Here is a 27,381-nt window from a genome sequence, read left to right on the forward strand (position 1 = left end):
TACACGAGCTCCAAGAATAACTGAACCCTCACATAAAGTCACTGTTCAGTCTCAGCCTTACTACAGGATATGTACCCAAGAAATGGCATACAGCAACAGTGGTCCCACTCCATAAAGGTGGTGGCACAACGGATCCCGGAAATTATCGCCCTATAAGCCTGACTAGCCTGGTCTGCAAAGCTATGGAGCGTATCATCATGGAACTCATAAACAAAGACATTGGGAACCTGCAGACACTGGATCCTACCCAATTCGGCTTTGTTAAGGGCAGATGTTGCCTCTTGAACCTGGTCGACTTCTTCGAAACAGTCACCAAGGCCGTAAATGAAGGGAAGGTAGTCCACACAGCCTACCTGGACCTCGCAAAAGCCTTCGACACAATACCCCACTCGGGCATCATAAATAAGCTCACCAGCTTAAATATCAACCCCTGTGTCACAAGATGGGTTGCAAACTGGCTCAGGGATAGAACCCACATGGTCAGAATTGCAGGTGCCATGTCAGACTCTAAACCAGTTACAAGTGGCATCCCACAAGGCTCAGTCCTGGGACCTCTCTTGTTCGGTATATACTTCTCTGAGGTACAGGCTAACACGGGAAGACTATGGCTGACCAAGCTCGCAGATGACTGCAAACTGGGTGCCATAATCGACTCTCCGACTGACACGAGCATCCTCCAAAAGGGTCTCACAGAGACGGATAACTGGTGCCATTGCCATGGCCTAAAGCTAAATGCCAAAAAGTGCATAGTCATCCCCTATGGGAAAAATAAAGTGCCCACAAATTACCACATAGGTGGTAACCCATTAAGTATGGAAGAAGTAATTGGGGATTTGGGGGCCCAAGTAGATAGTAATCTCTCCTTTCACAATCACATTGCCAAAGTGGTTAGAAAGACCTTTTATATAGCCCACCTTATCACAAAAGGGTTCACATCTAGATCAAGAGAGGTCATTGTGCCACTCTACTCATTGCTCATCAGGCCCATAATTGAATACAATGCCACATTTGGGATGTACTTTACCCGACACCTGCAGCAACTGGAAAGACCCCAAAAGTACCTCACCAAGAGGATCATGGGACTCAAACTGATGCCCTATGCAGTTAGGCTAAAGAAACTCCAGCTCTACTCAGTTGCTTACCGCCTTCTCAGAGGTGATCTGTGCCTGACATATAAAGCCATGTCCAACCCAGAATTAATGGACATGCTCCACCTCAGGAAATCTAAATCCCTTAGATCTACACGCTCCAGGGACTTAAACTCAGCACAGAAATAAATAGGACATGCTGGAGGGACAGATTCATATCCCAGAGGCTCCCCTCACTCTGGAACAAAATCCCAATCCATGTTAGGCAGAGCCCCTCACTGACCTTCTTCAAGAGAAATCTTTACGAGTGGATGGGAGATCGTAAGTTTACCCCTGGGATCTCTTCTGTGTCCCTGCTAGACAGAGGCACAGTAAACTAACCTTAAAAGGGCTATCTTCTGTGACCTACTATACAGAGGCACAGTCAACTAATCTAAAAGGGTGGCGAAAGCCAAACACACTCTGGTTAGGCTTATAAATGCCCTAGGGCAGATAGCCTAGTATCAACCTATGAACCTATTTATACGAAATCTTTTCAGACTAGGAATAAATGTGTGTGTCAAACACTGGATAAAAATCTGGTTAGACTGAGGCTGAACAATGTGCTGACTGACTCTTTCTGTACTTTATAGGTATGTGCTAAGTATTTCCATTCTTTCATTCTTTCTATATTTTTTGTATCTGACCACCCTTCCTGGGCCATTGCACATAAAATGATTAGCTGACATCTAACTAAGATGCATCGTAAGATGTGCAACAATCTTACTGCTTTATGACAAAATAAAGACAAAAAAAAATAGATGCTGTTCACATATGGAAGAGGCTAATAAAATGCAATTATGCAATTTAATGGCTCAAAGAACAATATAGGGTTTTGACATAAGAAATCCAAGGATAGCATGTACTGTTGGTCCATGGAATCTAAATGCTTCTGAAGCATATGCTGATCCTGGCCTACTTGCTGATAATATACTGATATATAAGAAGCCATAGCTATTATCATTAAGGCAACTAGGACAGCTGGTGTTATCCTTTCCTTTTTTATTTTTTGTCACCCTAATATCCTGATTCCTATTTTTTACTCAAAGAAATTTTTATTAAAATTTTTTCATATCCTCAAGTAGATTGAACCATAAATAGTGAAACATAAAAATAATATAACATAATCAACTATTTACAAAATATATACAATTGCCTTAGTATACAATCTATAACATCACATTTCCATATACAGTATGCAGTTTCTATTAAGATGCTTTGCTGACTAATCAGATCAGTTTGTTTTGTCCAATATTTCGACAACTTTCTGAAAATAAGTGATGTATGATGTCTTAGTTCTTTTTTTATGGTTACTGCTGCCATTCGAGACACAAAGACTACAATTTTCTTGAAATCTTGAAAATTTGGTGGTGCTTTATTCTTCCAGTAAGTTGTTATGGCTTTATATGCAATGGCAAGTAATGTCCACAGTAAAGGGTATTTTACTTAGGTTCATAGGTTTATACTAGGCTATCTGCCCTAAGGCATTTATAAGCCTAGCCCAAAGTTATGTGGCTTACGCCACCCCTTATGTTAGAAATAATGTGCCCATTAGTTTGTTGTGCCTATGTCCAGCAGTGACACAGAGATGATTCCCGGGGTAAACCTACGATCTTCCATCCACCGGTCAAGATTTCTCTTGAACAGAGCCAGTGAGGTGCTCTGCCTCACATGGACCGGGATTTTATTCCACAGCATGGGGAGTCTCTGGGTGATAAATCTATCCCTCCAGCACGTCCTATTTATATCCGTGCTAAGGTTTAAGTCACTTGCTCTAGTGGTTCTGGTGGATTTGGATTTTTTGAGGTGGAGCATGTCCATTAATTCCGGGTTGGTCATGGCCTTGTATGTCAGGCACAGGTCACCTCTGAGCAGATGGTATGCAACTGAATAGAGTTGGAGTTTTTTCAGTCTGGCAGTATATGACAGGTTTTGGAGTCCCTTTATCCTTTTGGTGAGGAACTTTTGAGGTCTCTCCAATTGCTGCAGGTGTCGGGTGAGATACATCCCAAATGGGGCATTGTACTCAATCATTGGTCTGATAAGTGAAGAGTACAGGGGAACAATGACCTCACTAGATCTGGATGTGAATCCCTTCATGATCAGATGGGCAATGTAGAAGGTCTTTCGAACCACTTTAGCAACGTGAGTGTCAAACGAGAGGCCACTGTCAACCTGGGTACCCAGGTCCCTGATAGCCTCTTCTGTGCTTAGTGGGTTGCCATCTATATGATAGCTTGGGGTTACCTTGTTTTTCCCGAAGGGTATGACTATACACTTTTTATGCTTAACTTCAGGCCATGGCTCTGGCACCAGCTATCAGTTTCCGTGAGACCCTTCTGAAGGATGTCTGTGTCCGATGTACTATCCACTATGGCACCCAGTTTGCAGTCATCCGCAAACTTTGTCAGCCATAGTCCTCCTATGTTTGCCTGTACGTCTGAGAAGTAGATGCCGAACAATAGGGGGCCAAGGACTGAGCCCTGTGGGACACCACTTGTAACCGGCTTGGAGTCAGACATGGCTCCAGCAAATCTAACCCTGTGGGTTCTGTCCTTTAGCCAGTTTGCAACCCATCTTGTGACATATGGGTTTACATTTAAGCTGGTAAGTTTCTCTATGATACCCGAGTGGGGTATTGTGTCGAAAGCTTTTGCAAGGTCAAGGTAGGCTGTATGGACTGCCTTTCCCTCATCAATGGCCTTGGTAACTGTTTTGTAGAAGTCGACCAAGTTCAAAAGGCAAGATCTGCCCTTGACAAAGCCAAACTGGGTTGGGTCCAAGGTCTGCAAGTCCCCTATGTCCTTGTTTATGAGTTCCATTATGATCCTCTCCATAGCTTTGCAGACCAGGCTTGTTAAGCTTATGGGGTAATTACCAGGGTCCGTAGAGGCACCGCCTTTGTGGAGTGGGACCACAGTTGCCGTACGCCACTCCTTGGGTACATGTCCTGTGGTAAGGCTAAGATTAAACAGCTGCCTTATGTGCGGGTTTAGTTCTTCATTGAGTTCATGTAGCACACAGCCGGGGACACCATCCGTCCCATTGATGCTGTGTTTTTAGCTTTAGAGAGAGCAGCTTTCACCTGCACATTTGAGATGTCTGGAAGGCTGCACTCTGTTGGGATAGTTATCTCTCCTTTGGGGAGAGGGGGTGAAGTTTGCTGAACCTGTCTGCCAGTATGTTGGCAATGTCTGTGGGTTCAGTGATTTTTGTATCATTTTGGACTAATTCTGAGCATATCTGGGAGTTTCCACCCAGGTTTCTGATATAGCTGAAGAAGGCCTTATGATTGTCTTTTGAATCTATGGCAATTTTTTCTCAAAGTTTGCCTTGGATGATTTTATGAGGGATCGTAGTTTCTTGCTAGTACTGATCAAAGATGCCTTCCCTTTTTTGGGATTTTGCTCTATCATGTAATAGCTTTCTCCTCTTATTGTAAAGTTTGTTTATGGCTGGGGTCCACCAGACTGGACGTTGCCCTTGGTGGAAAGAGTCTTGGTTTTATTTGGGATTGCCTGATCCATGCAGTCCTGAAGGTGTTCATAGAAGGCATTTGTAAGGGCTTCCAGAGATTGGGTTGTGGTTTCCATTGGCTCGGGGCCTTGAAGGATACCACACCTGTCTTGAGTAGTGTGAAGTTTGCTTTAGAGAAGTTCTTCACTGTGGTCTTTTTATTTGGGTGGGGCGGGATGTGGATTTCTAGTGAGATTAGTTTATGATCTGATCTCACCAAAGAGGGATATACTTCCGGTGTGGAGCATTTTGTCCCCATGTTTGTGATGATGAGATCTAGTATATTTTCTCCTCTTGTGGGACGGTGGTGACTAGTTGTTCCATGGCATTTGAATTTATGAACTCCAGGAACCTTTGGGCTAGAAAGTTGGGGCTTGAGTAATGTTCCCAGTCTATATTCGGGTAGTTGAAGTCACCCAATATGATGGTGTTTGGTGATACATTTATACCCTCCAGTGTCTTCAGGAAGGCTGTGTGGGTTTCCTGAGTTTGAGAGGGTGGCCTGTAGCATGCTGCAAATTGTAGAGCAGTTTTGCCTATGGTTAATTGCACCTGGATGGTTTCCGATGCTTCGTGCGTAGCCACCAACCTGGAGGTGTGGGTATCCTTGATGAATATGGATACACCCCCTCCTTTTGTGGTATGGTCCGGGTTTTGGGACACATTGTGGTATGGGTACATTAAACAAAACTAATGGCTTGGTTAACTGAAAAGTATCATTAAAAATTGTTTGAAATAATTAATTTCAAACCAATATTTATTCAGCGAATGACAATCAAAAAACATGTGTTTCGAAACTGCCTTTGTATGCGTTTTACGTCTCCAACAATGACTGTGTTTCTTATATATTAGTTCTAATCTATGAAGGGTTAGAAAGGATCTATGTAGGAATTTCCATGCATATAGTTTCCACTGAACTGACTTGGTAGTAAGGCTTGGTGATAAAAGGATCATTTCTTTTTCATTTTTATCAGGATCCTTTTGATTAACCTGATTATAATAATTCCAGTAACTATTATTGGTATAGTTCTTTGTTTCTTTAAGTGTCTTATGAATTTTGGATAGATATCCTTGTCATTTATAAGTATTATTTATTAAAAGTATCACAAAATCAATTAACTCCAAGAGGTTTGTAGTAAGAGTGGTGTTGATAGCTTTCATTGGAGTTGAGGGAATACTTGGTTTTTGTTGGTGAAGCTTCGAGGTCAGACTGGTTAATTAAAGAGGTCTCTCAGTCCAATCCTTAGATGATGAAATTGAAAGCTTAATAAAGTTTGTACCTTATTGTTTATGATATTTATTATGATATTATATAACTTATGAATTTAGCGTGCTTTAACTTATTGTGCTATGCAAATATTTATAAATATATATTATAGATTTTATTGATTGAGTTGGTTTTGCCACCGTTTGTTGCTGTGTGAAAAATGACTGTTTTAAGCAATTGATAGTATTTTTTACTCATTGACTTTTTGAAGACTCATTGAGTCTGTAGGTCTGATGAAAAATGTAAGGAATAAGGTAGCGCTAACTCTGGTACCTGCTGAAATAACTTGGAATTTTATATCTCTTCTTTTTGGACTTGCTGTGTGCTGGTTGATGAGATTTATAAGTGACATTTTACATTTTATTTTTTTACCTTTTAGAGCTGTCCTAATCCTTTCCTTTGTTACACTTTTATTATATTTATTGCTGCTTGGACTGGGCGTTTACCTTGTTCCATATCTTCTTCATTTATTTAACTTAGGAATATTATTTTTTTAAGTTGGTGTCATCAATTCCAATTTATTTGTGATGTACTGTCTTATTTGTTGTTATTGGTAGCCAGAATTTATAATCTAACTCAGATTTCCTTTTGATATGATCTAGTGTGAGTAATGTATTGCCACTGAGTATTTGTTACCAATAAATCACTTATTTTTCTTTAAGCTCTTTAATTACATTTGAATCAAATGTAGCTATACATTCTTGTATACACACTATAGAATGTAATATAAAAAAATGTATTTATATCTGGATTCATGTTTATATATTTTCTAAACAGTATTATTGTGTCAGTAACAATTATATACTTTGTTTTATACTTTTATTAAATATATTATCTCATCACATTATAAAACACTTTTGTTGGAATTATATTATATTGTTTATGGGCTGAGTTACTAATGATATTACATATAGATTCATGAATTAACTTTCATTTGGCTGTATAGGTTGAGTTCAGCCATAAAGTAACTGTTTTAGTAATAGATGTCAATGAATAAATCTCTATATCTGGTTGATTAATTGCACCCTTCTCCCAAACTTTTAAATGGTTAAGTGCACTTCTAGGCTTATTGTTAAACCAAATGAAATTCAGCATTATTTTATTGCATTGCTGTATACTTTTCTTAGTAGGAGGGATGGAAAAAGGATTGCATATAATATAACCATTTTGGGAAAATGATTGATTTAATTATATACAACCTATCCTCCATTGTATAAAAAATCTTATTCCATTTCTGCATTAATGATTTTATTTGACTTGGTATATGAATGTAGTTAATATTTATTGTTTCTTTAGTGGTGCTAGTTAATAAGATTCCTAGGTATTTAATTTTATCAGGCACTAAGTACTTAAGTCATTATTTAATTCCCTTTTATTTGAGTTAATTAATACAATTTTTGTTTTGTTCATTAAATACAAGACCAGAAAGAGTTTGAAAGAAGTTCATTCTTTGGAATAATTCAGTTAATGATTTATCTTTATATCAGATATTGTCAACAGGATGTCATGAGCAAATAATTGTATTTTCATTTCTAAGTTATTCCCAGTTAATATGCCTTTAATATTTGTGTTCATTCTAGCAAAGTTAGCAAAAGGATCAATTGCTAATGCAAACAGTAAAGGTGAAAATGGGCATCCTAGGTTAGTTCCTTTTCTTATAGTTATAGACATAGAGAGACATGACCCAGTCTTAACATAGGCCAGAGAATGTTTATATAGTGTTTTAGTTAAGAATGTGTATTGTTGTGAAAAAACATATTCTTCTAGTACTACCAGTAAATAATTCCAATCTATTGAATCAATGACGCTATTTATGTCTAGACTAACCAGAGTTATGTCTCTCTTACTTAAATCAACATAATCTATTAAGGCAAGAATTCATTTAATATTATCGTAGGTGTTTCTATCTTTTATGAAACCTGTCTGGTCGTGATCAATTATTAATGGTAATATATGTTTAATTCTGTCTGTATGTATTGCCATAACCATTTTGTAATCTAGATTTAACAATGAAATGGACCTATAGGAAGAACATTCTGAGGCATTTTTTTTTCAGATTTCAGAATAGGTGAGATGAAACTATATTTCCAAGAAGGTGGAACTAATATTCCTTGTTTAACCTGTAACAACAATAACTGTTTAGCTTCTTTGGGCAATAATTTATACATTTCTGGTGTTGCGTTGTCATTTCCTGGCGCTTTATTGGGTTTCAGTTTTTTAATTTGATTCTGCAACTCAGACATTATCTGCTTGTCAGTGGGTCTACTCTGTTGTTCCTGTATGTTGAGGTTTATATTAGTCTGAAGGAAGTTTCTAATTGTTTCTTTCAACATCATCTCTATGTTGCTGTTATTAATTTTTTTGATAGTGTGACTGAAATGTTTCTAGTATGCTGCTTAAGTCTGAGACTTTCTTATTAATGTTGGACTTATATATTTCTTTTATTTAATTCATTTTAAACTTTCTTAGTTCTATTTGTTATTTTCCTTTGATTCTTTGGATTCATTGAATAAGAAATAAGTTTGATTTTTTTCTAATTCTGTCATTATTTTATGAGGTAATATTACAGTACATTATTTATTTTTCATTGCTAAATCATTAGTTAATTGACTATGTCCTTTTTGTATATTAAGTTTAATAATATCTATTTCCTTTTGATGTTCAGTTAATTGCTTTTCCCATTGCTGCCTTTTATTTTTGTACAAAGTTAATGTTCTTCCATATATGTATGCTTTTAATGCATCCCATACATAGATTTCCAAAATGTCTTCATTTATGTTTAATTCAAGAAATTGTTGTAATTCTTTTATATCAAATTCTTTAAACTCTTTTAGATTCGATATATAGGATGGTATTCTACTGATTGTCATCTTTAGTTTGTTATGAACTTCTACTTCAAAAGTAATTGCATTGTGGTCTGTTAATGGGCAAGAGATTACTTAAACATTGCTAAGAAAGGTGGTTATTTCCTTTGATATATATATATATATATATATATATATATATATATATATATATATATACGCTATCTATTCTTGAGTGTGTGTTATACCTATGTGAAAAGAGAATCTTCATCTGCATATTTATTAACATCTTTAAGATTATATAGTTCAAGAAATTCTGCTAGTGTTTTTGATGTTGCAGTTTTCCTTCTGGTATTTATAGAGCCGGTGTCTTTATCATCTAGAGTGCAATTGAAATCCCCAGCTATTATCAAGTTCCCTTTGGAGTGCTGGATTACTTCCTCTAACTGTTGTTTAACTATACTTGCACTCAACCCAGGTATCCAATAAAAGTTAATAAAAATATACAGGTACCATTTATTGAGATAGTTGACATACAAAGCATCCCAGATTTATCTTGATATGAGCTTATTATATTTGGCATAATGACAGAATTTTTCCATAAAATCATTACCCCTCTTGTTTTTTTCTTATGTGATGAATGTGTTAATACTGTATAACCATTGAAGCTGAGTAAATTAAGGTATTCAGTTAATAAATATGTGTCTTGCCGAAATATCAGTTCTGGGTTTATAGTTTTAATATATATAAATAAATGTAGTCTCTTACATTTATTATTCAACCCATTAACATTAATTGAGATCACCTTCATATTTAAATACTGCTATATGTAGATTTAATTGAACTTGTATTCCATTAGGCAGAGTAATGTATAAAAGTTCTTGTTTGTGTACAGCTGTGAATAAAAAAAGCTGTTTTAGTTTCCTTTTAGTTTGACTAATATACTTATGCAAGTAAAAAAAAAAAAAAATAAGAAACATTGTGGTATCAAAACCTGAACCATGAACCCCTTTATATCCATGGGGTTATTATAACCCCTACACCTAAGATGACCAAGCATCAAAGTGTCCCTCTCCCTATCGCAGGCACTATACTCTGAGCCTGACAAGTCATTACTTGTTAGTCAGAAGGTATGTTATCATTCTGTAGGATAATTATAACAGTAAACTTAAGGTTATTAACCAGTCTCATATATTCTAAATTCAGTCTATTAAGGTTGACAAGAATTAACAATCCTAATAGCATATCAAGAAATCATACAGGTTGATATGAATCATCTTTAACCAGAGAAATTGTCTTACAGTTATGCTTATATATAGGCTACACTGCTGTACTAATGAATTTTATAATGCATGTTTACTATAAGCAAATATTTCAACATTCCTTCTTATGTTAAAACCTTCTCTTTTTTTCTTTTCTAAGTGTAAGCAACACAAAAACAAGATGAAAACCCATATGGTAGCTCATATAATTTGTTTGGGTATAGTTTCTCTGGTTTACTTAGGTTAGATTATTTAAAAGTTATTATGCAACTTGTCTCATAGGTTTATAGGTGTGTACTGGGCTAATGGTCCTGGAGCCTTTACAAGCCTAGCCCATAAGATTACCCTGGCATCGTGCCACCTGACCTTAGTTCCCAGTGCCTCTGTCGAGTAGAGCCACTGGAGTGATCCCCAGGGTGAATTTTGTATTTCCCATCCACTCATCAAGATTTCTGTTGAAGAGGGCCAGTGAGGTGCTCTGCTTGACATGTATGGGAAGTCTATTCCATAGCATGGGCAGTCTCTGGGTTATGAACCTGTCCCTCCAGCATGTTCTGCTGATTGTGGTAATGAGGTTGAGGTCTCTGGAGTGTGTGGTGTGGAGGGATTGGGATTTTTTTAGATGTAGCATTTGTAACAGAGCTGGGTCCGACATTGCTTTGTAAGTCAAGCAGAGATCGCCTCTAAGTAGGCGATATGAGACAGAGAATAGCTGGAGTTTTTTTGAGTCTGTCAATATTGGACAAGTCTTTAAGGCCTAGGATCCTCTCTGTGAGGTACTTTTGCAGCCTCTCCAGTTGTCGCAGCTGTCTGGTGAGGTACATGCCAAATGGGGCATTGTACACAATGATTGGCCTAATGAGGGAAGAGTAGAGGGAGGCAATGACCTCTTTCTTCTTGGATGTGAAACCCTTAGTAATGAGATGTACCACCTAGAAGGACTTTCTGACCACAATGGCAGTGTGGTGGTCAAAAGAGAGTTTGCTGTTAACCTGTGTTCCCAGATCTCTTATAACGCTTTCTGTGTTCAGTGGACTACCACCGATGTGGTAATTCATGGGAACTCGGTTTTACCCAAGGGGGATGATGACACATTTTTTGGCATTGAGCTTAAGGCCATGGTTCTGACACCAGTCGTTGGTCTCAGTGAGGCCTTTCTGTAGGATGTCAACATCACTAGGGGAGTTAATAATAGTTCCGTACTTGCAATCATCTGTGAACTTTGTCAGCCAGAGTCCCTTCTTGTTGTCCTGGACTTCAGAGAAGTAGATACCAAATAGGAGAGGACCCAGGACCGAACCCTGTAGGACTCTTCTCGTGACTGGTCAGCAGTCTGACTTGGAGTCAGCTACTTTCACGCTGTGTGTTCTATCTGTGAGCCAGTTTGCAACCCAGCTAGTAATATAGGGGTTGATGCCTAGCTTAGTAAGTTTTTCTATGATTCCTGAGTGGGGAATGGTATCAAAGGCCTGGGCTAGATCAAAGTTGGCTGTATGAACCACCTTGCCTTGATCCACAGCTCTGGTGACTCACTCAAAGAAGTCAGCTAAGTTGAGCAGGCATGATCTACCCTTCACAAAACCAAACTGTGTAGGATCCAGAGTTTGGAAATTCCTTATATCCTTGTTTACTATGTCCATGATGATGCATTCCATAGCTTTGCATATCAGACTCATCAGGCTAAAGGAGCGATAGTTCCCAGGGTCTGAAGTCACTCCTCCTTTGTGGAGAGGGATGACTGTAGCAGTGCGCCATTTGGTAAAGACAAAGCCTGAGGTGAGGCTGTGATTGAACAGGGCATACAGGTGAGGTGCCAGTTCACTCTGTTGTTCATTTAGAACACAGCCAGGGACATTGTCAGGTCCCATAGAAGCTGTATTCTTGGCCTTGGACAGTGCTGTTTTAACCTGTGCAGCAGTAATACTGGGTGCCTGGCAATCTACTGGTGTTGTGATTGGTCCTTTGGGGGGGGACAGAGGGGTAAAGCTGGCACTGAATCTGTCGGCCAATATATTGGCAATATCTGTTGGCTCGGTATAGGAGATACGATTGTGCAGTAGCTCAGAGCAAATCTGGATATTGCTGCGGAGATTCTTTACATAACTATAGAAGGCCTTGTGGTTGTCTTTACTACCTGCTGCAATTCTTTCATAGCTAGCTTTAGAGGATTTGATGAGGGATCTCAACTTTCTGTTGAGGCTGATAAGGGAGCTTTTCCAGTCTTGGGACTTCACCTTATTCCGCATTAGTTTCCTCCTTCTGTTGTAGAGTTTGTTTATGACAGGGGACCACCAGATTGGCTTCCTTTTTTTGGAGGGGACTGTCTTGGTTCTATTGGGTATGGCGAGATCCATGCATTTTTGTATGTGTTCATACAGTGCATCAGTGTATGATTTGGCGGTCATGCAACTATTCTCCATTTGCATGGGTGCCATGAAGTTAGCCACCTCTGTTTTTAGGAGCCCAAAGTTTGCTTTGGAGAAGTTTTTCATGGTGGTTACCTTTGTGGGGTGGTGGGGGTGGGACGGATGTGGCTTTCCAAGGTGATTAGTTTGTGGTCGGATCTAACCAGGGAGGAGTTGACTATTGGTGTAGAGCAACGTCGCCCATGTTAGTAACGACCAGGTCAAGGATGTTGCTACCTCTAGTGGGGGAAAGAACGAGCTGGTCCAGGGTATTGGAATTAATGAATTCCAGGAAACGTTGGGCAAGTGTATTGGTGCATGAGTAGTTTTCCCAGTTAATGGAGGGTAGTTGAAGTCATCCAGTATGAGAGTGTTAGGTTGGACCCTAATATTCTCCAGGGTGCTTAGGAACGTTGAGTTTGAGTCTTGGGACATGGTTGGGGACCTATAGCAGGCTACGACCTGAATCACTGTCTTACCCAGTGTTATCTGCACCTGAAGTATCTCAGATGTGTTATGTTGGGCTACTAGTCTAGAGGTGTGCATATCCTTTATGAATATGGAAACACCATCACCTTTTGAGCTTCGGTCCAAGTTCTGGGGCTGAAAGGTGTGTAATGAGTTATAGCCAGGTAGTGCAGGGGTGCTTTCTGCTGCCTTGAACCAGGTCTCTGTTACAGCACAAATGTCGATATTCTCCATTTTAAGGAGTACTTCAAGTGAGTGCATTTTGAGATTTAGATTTCTAATGTATATATGTAATTATATACATTTTAAAAGTCCTGAAAAGGTGAAGTGTAACTTATGTAATCTTAAAACAACCCTATAAATAGAAAGATTTGGTTTATATAAAATGTTATTTAACGCACTAACAATCGACATTGAATTGTCAAGTCAAATGATAATGCTGCAGTCAGCATAATTGAACTGATATAGATAACAGTAAGGTATTGAGTAAGTTTCCTTTTCTGAGTTAACAGACTGAGAAACATTTACTTAAGTAACTCAATCTGTATTACACTAAAACTGTTTTAAAAGTTTTGCTTGTATGTGATCTTATTTTAATGTTCAAAGTTACCCTTTTACAGATAGTTGTAGCTTTAGATGTATTGCCTTTATCTAATACCATGACTGCTCTATCATTGTAAAAGGACCACAAAACTCTATAACTTCTATCATCCTTCATAGACTGACAAGAGACATCAGCAAATACAGAAACTGTAATCAGCAACTTTTCCTTATAAATGACTTCTATTCTTATGGTTTGCAAATAAATGTCAGTGTGGAATAGATATGTGGACTACAGAATGAAATTGCCTCCTCTTATCGGACCGTAAACTTTCAAATCAGTTAATTGTTTGTAATGAAAAAGTAGATATTTAATCAGTAAATGTGTAGATTTAACATGAAATCTGTAAAGCAAACTGTTTTTTTATTTTTACTGTATGTTTTACTTAATCATTAAATTATAATCTGTGGTAAACTGTTAATACACTTAGAGTGAAATAGTGTAAGGGTAACTTTAAGAGCTTAGAATTGTAAAACTATATCTGAGTGCTGTAAAGCAGTGCCATCACCATGCTTCTTTTACTTTCATTTTAGTGCCTCTGTTTGGCCGTGGGAAAACCGAGGCTTCGGAATTGCTTAATGAAGTTAGGTGAAGAGTTCTAAAATAAAAAACAATGTAACCAGCTCGTATTTCTGGCGGGAAATAGAGAATGCAAGTGTGGTACTTTTGATACTTTGTGTGTAGCTTGAGCTTCCCGGCTTACTCTGTTCAATTTTATGAAATGAATTACCACAGATTTTTATAAGAAAAAAATCTTTCTTTAAGAAAACAATCATAACTACTGTATAAATGAGTTACTATACATCTTAAAACAAAACATTTTGTGTGTAAGTCCTAGCATCTGTAAGCCTAATGTGTGTGCTGTGTTTCGCCCCCTAGAGATTAGTTCCCTGTGCCTCTGTTGTGCCTCTGTCCAGCACATCCACTCATCAAGGTGTCTTTTGAAAAGTGTTAGTGAGGGGCTCTGCCTAATGTAGACTGGAATCCTGTTTCAAAGCATGGGGAGTCTCTGGGACAGGAATCTATCCCTCCAGCATGTCCGATTTATCGTTGTGGTGAGGCTTAGATCCCTAGAGCGTGTGGTTCTCAGGGTTTTGTTTTTTTTTAGGTGGAGCATGTCCACAGGCAGAGATCACTTCTGAGTAAGTGGTATGCAACCGATTACAGCTGGAGTTTCATCAGTCGGACTGCATAGGGCATCTGTTTGAGATCCTCTTGGTGAGGTACTTCTGTGGTCTTTCCAGCTGTGCTCTAGATGTGAACCCTTTGATTAGGTGGGCCATATAGAAGGATTTTCTAACCACCTTGGCAATATGATTATCAAAGGAGAGATTACTATCTACTTGGGTCCCCAGATCCCTTATTACATTTTTTGTATTTAGGGGACTACCACGTATGTGGTAGTTCGCAGGTATTTTGTTTTTTCCAAAGGGGATGACTATGCACTTTTTAGCATTTAGCTTGAGGCCATGATTTTGACACCAGGTATCCATCTCAGTGAGACTTTTCTGGAGGATGTCTGTATCAGGCGGAGAGTCAATTATGGCCCCCAATTTGCAGTCATCTGTGAACTTTGTCAGCCATAGTCCTCCTGTGCTTGCCTGTACCTCTGAGAAGTATGTACCGAACAGGAGGGGTCCCAGGACTAAGCCCTGGGGGATGCAACTTGTAACCAGTTTAGAGTCGGACATAGAGCCTGCAACTCTCACCATGCGGGTTCTGTCCGTGAGCCAATTGGCAATCCATCTCGTGACGTAGGGGTTTATGTTCAGGCTGGTGAGCTTGTCTATAATACCAGAATGGGGAATGGTGTCGAAAGCCTTTGTGAGGTCTAGGTAGGCTGTGTGGACCTCCTTTCCCTTGTCTAAAGCCTTGGTAACTGTCTCAGAGAAGTCCACCAGGTTTAGGAGTGTACTCTAAAAGCTAATTTTTTATCTATATTAAACACATTATTAAAGCTTTGTTAGAAGAGAAGCAAGGCTATCAACTATAAATATAAGTAAAGAGTCAATGCAACCAACATTCAAGTGATACTATCAGTGTAATCTGCAGCCCAACCCGAACACAACTATCCCTAGTTGTCATTCAATTTCTTAATGGCTATTAGGTAACCCATAAGCATTGTTAACAGGAATAACAGTTCCTATACTTATGACTGTATTGTCTATTTGATTTAAGTATTAATATTGGTTATAAATTCAAGTTAGTAAAGATAAATTTATATGAGTTGCCTTTTCCTGATGGTGTAGTGTGCTGAAGATTTATGTTTCCGTATCCATAAACTGCAGGTGGTTAATAATGCAAAAACATTTTATTTTAACAAGTAAATAATGAAAGTCATTTGTCCTTCGTTTTTTTTACTTTTCTTTCCTGTCTGCTGGTTATTCTTCTCAGCTTGACGTTTGAGGCTAGGTCCCAAATAATCTATTTCTTCTGTTTGATCTAGGAAGTTGTTTTTTGAAAGAAAAGAAACTGCAGTATCCAGGGTTTTAAAGGTTCTGGTGCCTTCTGGGAAAAAATGTGAAGTCTGTCTAGAAATAAAAGATGAAATTTTAATTGTTGTTTAAGTTTCTTAATTAGTGGTAAACATTCCTTCCTTTTTGCTGCCACTGTAGAAGAGTAGTCATTATCAAACCTAATAATGTTGTTGTCATATTTAATTGGGGAATTGGTTCATGCTAACTTCAGAACAAGTTCTTTGTCCTGTGAAGAGAAAAAAACGAACTATGACAGATCTTAGGTTGGTTTTATCCTTGTACATGGTTGATTTAGTGAAAGACTGATGTGCCCTCTCAGTCTCAATTACATATAAAGAGGCTTCTTATAGATTTAAAGCTTTGGGAAGCCAGGTTGTGATGAAATTAGTCATGTTTTGAGCCTCCACATTTTCAGGTAAACCATAAATCTGAAGATTATTCCTCCTGGATCTGTTCTTGAGATCATCCACTTTATTTGTTAAAGATGTATTTTACTACAAAAGAAATTCCACTTGTAGTTCTTGTTCTGTTAATCTCCCATCCAGGTCATTTAATGAGTTTTCCATCCCAGTTATTTGGAGCTGTTGTTGCTGCATCATTTCTTTTAAAACCTCTATTTGTGTGGAGGTTTCTTCTTTATCTAAATCCAGTTTACTGTCCATTTTATCAACATTTTTTGGTTAGTTCAGACTTGTTGACTAATAAAGTTTGCAGGTCCTTCTTTGAAGACTGGTCTTGAAAGTTGCATTTTGAGTTGCTCATCTTGTGACAGTATCAGTAGCCTTTCTGTTGAAGTTTTTGACAGCAATTTTGTTAAATACCGGCATTTGTTTCTGATAAAACAAACCAGTGACCTTTAAATATTATATCCTGTAGTTTTTATGAAGAAATTAGTCCTGGTTTTCAATTTTTCCTGTCAATAAATATAGACTGTCAGAACTCAAGAAAGGTGCTGCTAACTAGCCTACATCTTGGCCACGGCCCCCTGATTCCTATTTTTAATGGTTGCATAAAGCTGCATCTAAGGTCTGCTGCTTCACTTTGGTTTCATGATTAATTTCTGGCATCCTGAAAATTGAAAAAGTTCCGTATTATTTTACCAAATTTCTACATGTTGTCTCCTTTTCTACATATTGGTTCACATTAAAAATCTTGAGCCTGTTTTCTTTTAGAAATCATAGATTGTGATATTTAGACTGTGTGTGTTTTTTCATGCCAAAAACTATGACTTCTATAAGGAGTGCCTTGGGATGCATTTCAGCTCTGGAATTTATGACCTGAAAGGTGACTACACACATACACACACACCTTTTTGGTAACAGAGTAATGCCGCAGTGGAACAAACTACTTATATTTATACAACAGGCCACCACAATGGTTGCGTTTAAATCAACATTGGCCATTTTTATGGTCATAATAAATAGAGTGTAGAGAGTACTGTGACTGATAAGGACTTATTTTTCAGTATGGTGTGTGTGTCTCTCTTGTCTTTGTCTCTATGGCATGGAGACACCAATGCATTGGCATTGTAGAAACGTACGTAAATTTAACAATTCTGAGCCCAGTGAATAATGTAAATTCTACACAATAAAAACTGTGTCAAAGTATAGACTAGGCAAGATGCTAAAATAAGTAATATAGCTAAAACAGATGCCATACATTCATTAAAAGCAGCTAACATCCTCACAGCAGTTTTACTGAAAAGTCGCTCTATAAAGTTCAGTTTATTTTTAATTTTAGGAAATGCATTATTGTTCTCTATTTTTTATTGCTCAAACTATATACTTTAAAATATTGTTTTTTCCATGATTAGTTGTTTTCTTCTTCCTGCAAAGAACTGGAATACATTAATTGTGATATTACGTTTGCTGTCATGACCAATGACTAGCAAAGTGATTCTGTCATTAGTTAAAGAACAAGCAGTAGAGGCAGCTGAACAGTAATGAAATCCTGCAACAACAAAATGGATATGATCAGGCATGGTTGAGATCATGAGGAGGGCAATGTAGCGAACAGGCAGAATGCAGTGTGGACTGTATCCACTGATTACATTTTTATTAAATGTCTGTAGCACTTAGACCTCATTGCTGATCCTGAGCATAATCTAAAATGAACCTGGATGAATCCGTGCCAGAATTACTGAAGATCATGACTTAGTTTAAATCACAGAATGGCTCTTTGAGGAGCCTGGTGTACTCAAATCAGCTGTTCTTACAAAGGTGCAAAGAACTGGCCGAGTTAATTGTATTAAAAGTTCCCAAGACTGGAATACGACATCTGCCATATTGACCTGTCATGCGTTCTTTAAAAGATCAGATACACAGCTGCTGTTGGGTTACCACATTCTCAAGAAGTAGAAAGTAAGTAATCCCCAATGTCTTCAAAATGTTGCTGATTCTTATTGCATATACATTTTGCAAAATGTAGGCAAAACATAGTGGTGTGGTTTTATTCAGTTCCAAAAAATAGTAATAATAAAAATCTTGAAGACTACTTTGAAAGCCATTACTTCTCCAATGATAAAACCCAGGCATACAATTCCTTTTTTATTTCTGTACATCATTCATTCACAGTTACATACTACTTCTTTTTAGGGTCCCTAGGGATCTAGACCATACCAATGCAAATTATGGATATAAGGCAGCAAAACCATTCCAAGACAGGATGTCAGCCTATCACAGAACAAAATGTTCACTCATTTCCTGCACACATACCTCTGACCAGTTTAGAGGCTAAAACCAGTTTACCTAATAGCATGTTTTTGAGATGTGGGAGGAAATCAGAACACCTGTCAAAAATTGGCATGAACCCAGGAAGGATGTGCAAACACCATACAGAAGGCACCCAAACTGGTAATCATACCCAAGAGCTATTAGGCACCAAGCATTACATCACTGTTCTTCCCATCTCATTATTATCATTACTGTAATTATTTTATTAGTGTGTTAACCATGAGAGCCCAGTAGGCACAAGTGCCTTTTACAGAAGTAACCCAGGAGCACTGCCTTTTTAAGTGATTTGGTCAGAGACACATTTTTTTAGCTAGGAATTATGATAATCAGAGCAACATAACTTAACGAAGTTCATTATCAACTGATAGACGTAACTTTCTATTCCCAGTTGTCAGACTTTAAAAGGGACAGATGCTTACCCAGGTGCAATGCAACACTTATGATTATTATAGAACAGAATATTGGCTAGATTATTTGGCTAGAAAATAGGAGAAAACTAAACTGTTGGTGCTGTTGTTGAGCACAGTTAGCTGGTATAGGTAGCCAAACGTCATGCTTGTGTTAGGGCCAAAATTTAGCTTACGAGTATGACTGGTTATTGTTAGATTTGTCATGTGATCAGTTCCTAATGACTTCTAGAAAAACAAAATCAAACTGATTATAAAAATTCTTAATTTTTCAAGTCAGTGCTAAATGGATGATTGCTTCAGAAGAAGGCATTTGCTAAGAGGGATAGGACACTAATAATTATGGACCCATTTCAGTCTCAGCCTGAGAAGTACTGTTTGGTTAGCTTGTTAAGAGTTTCACAATATGAAAGAGAGGCTATGGGAATCAAACCCAAGACTGTTGAAGGGAATAGGTATAATAGCCATAGTCTTGTATTCTCTTCAAAATTGTCATACAAAAAAAATGAATAAACTAAGTCATGTAGGCCAGTGAATTATAGCATTTTTGGGTTATTTAAGTCAGCCATAACATGTACTTTCTATTTTCAGTATAGTTAATTTTCCAATAAACTGTTAATTTCTGTAGGCAACATGTAGAAAATAATTGTTATAAATATGTTGAAAAGAATACTAGTCCACATAAAATGTCATTGATTACCATAGTTTATTGCATTGTTTGTTTTGAGATATGTTTGAATTTGACAGATAGTTTTCAGCTGTTTTCTTAAAATTAAGTTTTATACTTATTAATGTAATATATTATTCAATAAACAGTCTTTTGCAAATATGAACAGTCTGTAAAACACAAAAGAAATATTTCAGACAGGGAGACTGTAATATACTATCTTAAAAATCCAGCTGGAAGATTTTGTTGCTGATGTCCACATTTCCACTGTCTCGAAGGGCTGCCTGCAGAGCACTGACCTGAGCACGTTCACCAGTGGTGTTCTTCCAGACCTGTAGCATCTCCAGAATCTGCACACAGAAAAGCAACATCATGTGTTAGTGACTGTCTTAGCTAAAAACAAGGAATGTCGTATAATCATAGAAGAGAATAAAGCAAGCAAAGAACTGTGTGTGTGTTAGCATAAATATGAAAGACTACTTGCTAAGTCAGAATTTGAGTCTAAGTCAGATTCAGTCTCCGTATCTTGTAAGTGGACACATCCTTCTGGGAAATGTCCTCTTTGCTTGCGGTCAGGGGTACAGATGCTTGAAACATGGCTTCCAACAAAATAGGCTTGATGGCTGCATAACATGTAAAGGCATTTACAATTACTTCCTTTATTAAGACATCACTTGAGAAATGTAAATTTCCCCTGAAAATAAGAGGTCTCTGTGCAATGTTTCAAGAATGCAAAGTTGCACACAGGCATTTAATACAGCATCAAGATTAATAAGTCATTAGTTATTATCACATCAAGTACATACCATAAGTGTAAAATGGCTTATGTTTTGAACCATTCAGTTTTTAAGGAGATTTAGATGTTACATTATTTATCTTAAGGCAGGTGACAACTAAAGATGGTAACTAGAAAACAAAAGTCACCCAATATATGTAGTGGACCCTAGCCAGAAAAAAACACATGGTAAAATACAGAAATGCATTTGTAAATATTCCTTTAATGATTTTTGTAAACTTATAATGTTGGTAGAGATTCACTGGGGTAGTGTAAAAACTCCCTATGAGGATGCAAACATGGTAGTGGTAGTGAGAGTTCTGCCACCACCCAAAAAATGCCTCACTGAGTCTCCTGTGCTTAATGCTAGGAATTAGTTCCAAAATTCATCTTTAGAAAAATGGTAGAGGTACTGAGAATCAGGTTGCAAGCTTCTCTTAAACTGCAAGATGTCAAGGGGTCCTACCTGCAATATACTGCAGAATATCTTCTGAAATTTCTGGGTTTAAATATATAACCATAGCAAAAAGGACAATCGATGCAGGTGGTACTGAAGAATGTCCTAGCTGGTAAGGAAAAAATGTATATGTCACTTAAGTGTCTCATTGCTGGGACTTGCATTCACATAATGTTCACTGCAGAACAGAAATGTGGAGATTAGTTAAAGCTACTGTCAACAGATGAGTTGCATGCACATGTTCCAAGACTTGGGTACAGGAGCATATTCCATCACCCAGAATTATGTCATCAAGAATGTGACTACTAATGCAGATTCAAAAAAGGCACCCAGGAGATACAAAGCTATATATTCAGAAAGCTAGCTGCCTTTTGGGTGCAACCAGCATGTTTACTACTGCACAAGAGAGGGGGTAGAAAATATTATGTTGCAGGATATTGTCTAAGACTGCAAGCTTATCTTTTCAATTCATACAGTCCAAGGAAGCATGAATGATTATCGAAGAAAAAAAAAAAAAACAGGTGTCTCCATCTGGTAACATAGTTTGAACAGCCTCTAGAGTCTATGTGACCACAGTCAATGTGTAGAAATTAAAATAAGAGATTAATGAATAACAGTGACTAACTTATGGTAATAGTGCCCAATTCCTAAATTAATAAGTTTAGTATTAATTTTTATAGTATTAACTTGAAAAGCTCTAAGGGATCGAGGTGTCAGTTCCAAGATGGCCGCACACTGATCAATAGCTTAACTTAAGCTCTCCCAGTGTGAAAAAAAGAAATTAAGAGAGAAGGGCTAGGAACTCCACTGCATTTAGTAAACTCAGTGACTGCCTAGTAGGTACAGTGACTGGATGCCAGCAAAGAAAAACATGTAGGAGAGCATGAAAGAAAACCATTTAGCAAAGATGAGTAGAAAATACTAACTGGGAAGTATCCTGCAGCAGTTTAGCAAAAAGTAGTTCAAGTTCCAGCTTTTGTAAAAGACATGACTTCCACTATTCAGGAGGAAAAAATGTCAAATGTGCTCATAGTTGATTTAAATGGGTTCCTATTGCGTGATCGAAAATTGTAAATAGCGAATGCGTATTGAGTGAACCTGATTGGTCGAAATGCACGTGTAACACAGAAATCTCCGTAGGGAATGTTTTCCCTTTACTTCAATGCAGTGCGATCTTGGAGTAGGAATATTTAAGTAGCGGGGGCGTGGGGGCACAGCCAACAGCGTTTAGGTAAGTATAGTTTTTTATTTTTATTTTTTTATTATATTTTTGAAATTTCAAACATCGCTTATATGGTGTCGACCATATGGTGTTCGATGTTTGAAACTTTCGAAAATATAATTTAGACCCGATTTAAATAAACAAAACATTGAAGGAGTACATCAACTCAAAAGACTAGAAAATGGAAGAAGCTATAAACCAATATTTTATTCAAACTGCAAAAATCAGACATTGAAATGAATCAATGAGACTGCTCAAGAAGAGATGTTTCAAAAATAGTACAATTAGATGACAAAGTACACAGGGAAAACCTGACATATTCCACTGTACAAGAGAAACTGGAAGAAATGGACTGTATTAATTTTATGAAGGCATAAATAAGCAACTAGACTGGAATTCCACAGCAGTATTTGTTAATTGAAAGGGTGCATCCTGTGTATGCTCCAAACCTTCCCAAGAGAAAGCATCCAGAATATGTATTAGTAAAGATGCAATCCTACTAGCAGCAACAGTTGATCATGACAAAACTGTGGCAGAAAGGCAAAGTATTAAAAGTTGGAGATAGAGTGTTTGTGGAATATAAATATTCACTGAACACCACGCAGAAGAGAAGCAAATTTATTCCAGCAATCAGGGAATGTAGAGAGGCAGGTGTGAGATTCATGCTGCTATATCCAACTGTCTTCAGAATATTTTTTCCTGAAGGATCAATGTCATTTTTTGACGTAGTACAGTCTAAAGAGGAAATATAAAAGTTCATTGAACAAAAAGTGAGCCAGCAAGCAAAAGGGGACTCTGCTTCTCATTCTTCAGATAATAAAGCTCATAGACAGACAGTGAAACCTTTTCCAATGTTCCAAAGGAAAATGCTTGAGAGACAGAAAAAATGAGTAGACCAGAAGAATCAGGAGTACCTTGGAACTGAATCAAAGTTTGGAGTTGGGAGATGTAGATGATTGAGAAGAAGACCAGCAACATGGAAATTAGTGAATAAATGTGAGATTACAAAGTATCAGTCACATTTGTGAAATATGGTTGTACAAGAAAAAGTAGAAAGAATGGACCTTTTTGATTTTGTTAAACTTGTGTGGAACTGAAAGGCTGTTGCTCCACTTCTTCTCATTAATGTTTGGGAAGGACACTAAGGGGAAGGGAAGAGGAAGCGAACAGGTAACTGTAAGTGAAATATTTTATCAATATTTCTATAAAACTTTTAATTATATAAAGTACATGTTATGCAGTAGTGCAATTTCATATATTGTTGTATGTGCTAAATATACTAAAGTAAACAGATGACTTTTCCTTTCTTCTTTTTTAGTATTAAAAATGTAGGAATTACAATGCAAAAACAGAAAAAAGGCTGGACAAAAGTATGTTTACGTTAATAGACTGCAATCTTGGGCTGATGAGGTGGAAAAAGGAGTGTAAATGTATACAGATAACAGTATATGTAGAGCTGATATGTTTTCTCTCACTTTTACATAGGTGAATGTCTGGGTTAAGACCCTTGGATTAATCTAATAAAAAGTTTTAATTGGAAACAAGTAAATAAGAGAACACTGAATGTAATGAAAAGTTTTTCTTTAGCAATAAATTTTAAGTAAGACTTCAGAAGCCGGTAGCTGAGGGCTACATTTTTTGTATGTTTGAATGGCAAAAAGCTGGTTATAGGGCAATAAAAAGCAAAAACACTGGTTTCTTTGAGGCTAAAAGTTGCACACTGTTTGTCATATCTTTGAGGGGAGTAAAGTTAAAACAAGAGCGGACAGCAATTAGTTTAAGATGGAGCACAGGCAGTAATGTGTAGCATGGATAACCTTAGAGTTAGGTCTACATGGGACAACTGTCCCTCTTAGGAGGGTTTAACTTCATTATTTGAAGGTGTGCATAGTTTTGTGTGTTTGTATTAAGGTATTAGGTTATGGGGGTGTTCTGGAGTGTGTTTTTTTTTTTTTTGATGGTTTTCATTAAAACAAAAAGTTTTGTAAAATGTAACATAGGTTCAAATGAATAGAATTAGAAGCAAATGTATAATATCAACCTGCCAAACATAATTGGGTGCATGTGTCACAAAAGCTGGAAATAGACATCTAAAAAAGCTGTCATATGTAATAGGTGGGAATAACGTTTTATCATAATGGTGATACTTTCCATATTATCTTGGAATTTGAATGGTCTCACATGTATAGATAAAAAGGAAGGAGTACTGAATTATATTAAGAAATGTACAGTGCGAATAGCACTGCTACAGGAGGGACGGAAAGAACTGAGCATGTGAGTTTGATAAAGAATGGATTTCAGGATGGATATTTAGCAGAGTATCATGGACAAAGGAAAATAGGAGTACTTATAGTAATTGCTAGATGAGCTCCAATAGTGATATAACGGGGAAAATATAATAATGGTAGATATGTGGTAGTAAGGGGCTATTGGGAAGGAAGGAGGATTGCACTGGCATGTATTTAACTGCAATTATGGTGCCTAAAAATTTAGAGAGAAATAATCAGCTTTCAGCAGGGAATATTACTTATAGGTGGGACTGGAATTTGATTTGCAGCAGTGAGGATGTCACTGGGGGACTAGAAGGGAAAATATTACAAAAGAGGTTTGTTTTCTGAACACATTTCAGAAAATATTTGGTATGGAAAACATGAATTCAGCAGTACGAACTCAGAGAGAATGTACATATTATTCCCCAAGGCACAATAACTAGGCTATACTATACAGAAGTTATACTTCACAGGAACATGTGCATTTTTGGCCACTATACACTACAAATACTTAACTTAATATAGTTGCAATTTACACTATCTGTCTTCGTATCCAGTCTCTCTTGCTTTCTTTATTTCTGTGGCTGAATAAGCAGAATTAATTAAACATTACTCTTACTTATGAGAATATACAAACAGAATTATGAAAAATCTAACACACTGTGTTTATTTTCTTGTATTGTATACTCTATAATATATATTTGCCTTGTATATTTACTTCAATTTCTACTGTGTAAAAAACTTTCTTGACTTTCAAAGTTAAGCTGATGCTATGTAAACATTTCTGTGATTGTATGGAGCTTTTCTCCCTGGGCCTTCACTGAAAATGGGTCATTGGCCCAGTGGACTTTTCCTGTCAACAAATGTCAATAAATAAGTACATTTTACTGAGAGCTGTATCACACATCCAATAACTATTTTAGATCATGCACCAATAATAACTAAGATAAAAATGAAGGGTAATAAATTAAAAATGAGACATTGATGTTTCCCCACCTACTTGTCAAAAAGAGAGGGATTTAATGAATAGGTAGTGGAGTTGTTTGGTAGTTCATAGGGACAATAGATAGTTCTTCAGACATTATAGCTAGTGAGTGGGATAAATTGAAAGTGGAATTTAAACATAGGAAGACATAAAAGAAAGAGAGAGATACGGTTAAGAAGTAAGAAGAATTATTTAGAGGAGTTAATAAAGGTTAACTTAGTGCAGAATAAGGGCAATCCCACAGAACAAGAACAGAAACAACTGCAAAGTGATAAAGAGAAAGTAAAGGAGTACCTGGATAATATACACGAGTTTAGGAAGGTTGCTGTTAAGCAATTGTTTAGGATTTCCCTCTCTCTTCCCCCCTTGGCTGACCTGGTGTGACTCAGTTTGAACTCTACAGTTCCCTACAAAACGGAGTCTACAGGACTGCAAACAGTTTCTCTCAGCATTTAAGCAGATTGAACTCTAGAGTTCCCTACAAAATGGAGTCTACAGGATTGCAAACAGTTTCTCTCAGCATTTAAGCAGATTGAACTCTACAGTTCCCTACAAAATGGAGTCTACAGTACCGCAAACAGTTTCTCTCAGCATTTAAGCATATTGATCTCTACAGTTCCCTACAAAATGGAGTCTACAGGACTGCTCAGTTTCTCTCAGCATTTAAGCAGATTGAACTCTACAGTTCCCTACAAAACAGAGTCTACAGGACTGCAAACAGTTTCTCTCAGCATTTAAGCAGAGTAGGTTGCACACAAAAAGCATTTGTTAAGCTTTCACTTACAGTTCTGTGTAAATAAGCAGGTCACCATTTTAGTCAGTCATAGGGCTCTTTTTCTACTTGAGTGTTTGCCACCTATACTTACCTTATAGCTTTAGGAAACCTTGTAAACTGCAATAGCCTCGCTTGGTTCGTCCTCGCTGTGCTCAGGCTCTCTTCGCTCCCCTCCCTGCCCCCAATTCCCTCCCGCCTCCAGTACCTCTAAATTTATAGTACTATAGCCACTCCCCCGGTATCTAGATCCTATCTGCTTTCATCTGGGATAATTCCTCCCACCCCCATTCTTCTACCTACATTTCAATAGCACCTATTAGCTTTCATCTGGCATTCTCCTATCCCCCTTCCAGTACCTTTACCTCACCACTCTATCTTCTGGTGTTGCATCACCAAGTAAAATAGTTCCTTAACTCACTAGCTGAATCACAGATAATGATATACTCCTCTTTACTACCCCTCTTGTTCGCACCATACCTCCTTACCTTGTATGAAAACCAGTTTCTCACGGGATTTCAGGTCCTGAAAGGCCATACTATCACCCCAGCTGTAAATCCTCCCACCTTCAACCATACTTACAGTACCAGGTCCTGTCCAACATCTTGTTCAGTCGATCAACATCTCAACCCCAGGCACATTAGCTCTAGATCCAAACACTACCAGAAACTAATAAACAAATTCCTGAAGTTCATCACCAAGTATAGACTTAACCTAATACTTTGTGGTGATATTCACCCCAACCCTGGCCCACCCACTTCAGATATACATACCCCCTCTACTTGCAATCTAAGCTACAAGCCTACAATTAATAGGCCAACTAACTCTCTCCTAGTCTGTCATCTCAATATTAGAAGCATTAATAACAAGGTACATGAATTGCATGCACTTCTGGATGTCCACTCCCCTGAGATTCTCTGTTTATCTGAAACCTGGTTAAAACTTAACACTACAGACAATGAAGTGTTACCACCTGGGTACAACATACACAGGCTGGATCATGCTTCGAGGAAGGGGGTGGGGTAGCTGTACTCTATAAATCTGAGTTGAATGTCACTATAGATGTAATACAACCACCTCAGATTAATAACTCGGAGATTCTTGCCACCAAATTGCAACTTAATAAAAATAAATGCATTAATGTCATCTGTATGTACATACCCCCAG

The 27,381-nt window shown here is 37.5% G+C and overlaps 1 protein-coding gene across 1 annotated transcript in view; it reads right to left on the reverse strand.

Annotated features, from left to right (window-relative positions):
- Nucleotides 1-19,766: 19,766 nt before the first annotated feature.
- LOC122791337 overlaps nucleotides 19,767-27,381 on the reverse strand; it is an 848,919-nt gene continuing 841,304 nt past the window's right edge. The window contains exon 8 of the mRNA XM_044059051.1: nucleotides 19,767-20,083. Within this exon, the coding sequence (XP_043914986.1) occupies nucleotides 19,955-20,083 (129 nt within the window). The 3' untranslated portion in view covers nucleotides 19,767-19,954. The remainder of the gene's footprint in view (nucleotides 20,084-27,381) is intronic.

Source organism: Protopterus annectens, chromosome 17.part0 (genome assembly GCF_019279795.1).
Source record: "Protopterus annectens isolate FY-2018-M chromosome 17.part0, PAN1.0, whole genome shotgun sequence".
In the NCBI taxonomy this organism is placed as follows: Eukaryota; Metazoa; Chordata; order Ceratodontiformes; family Protopteridae; genus Protopterus; species Protopterus annectens.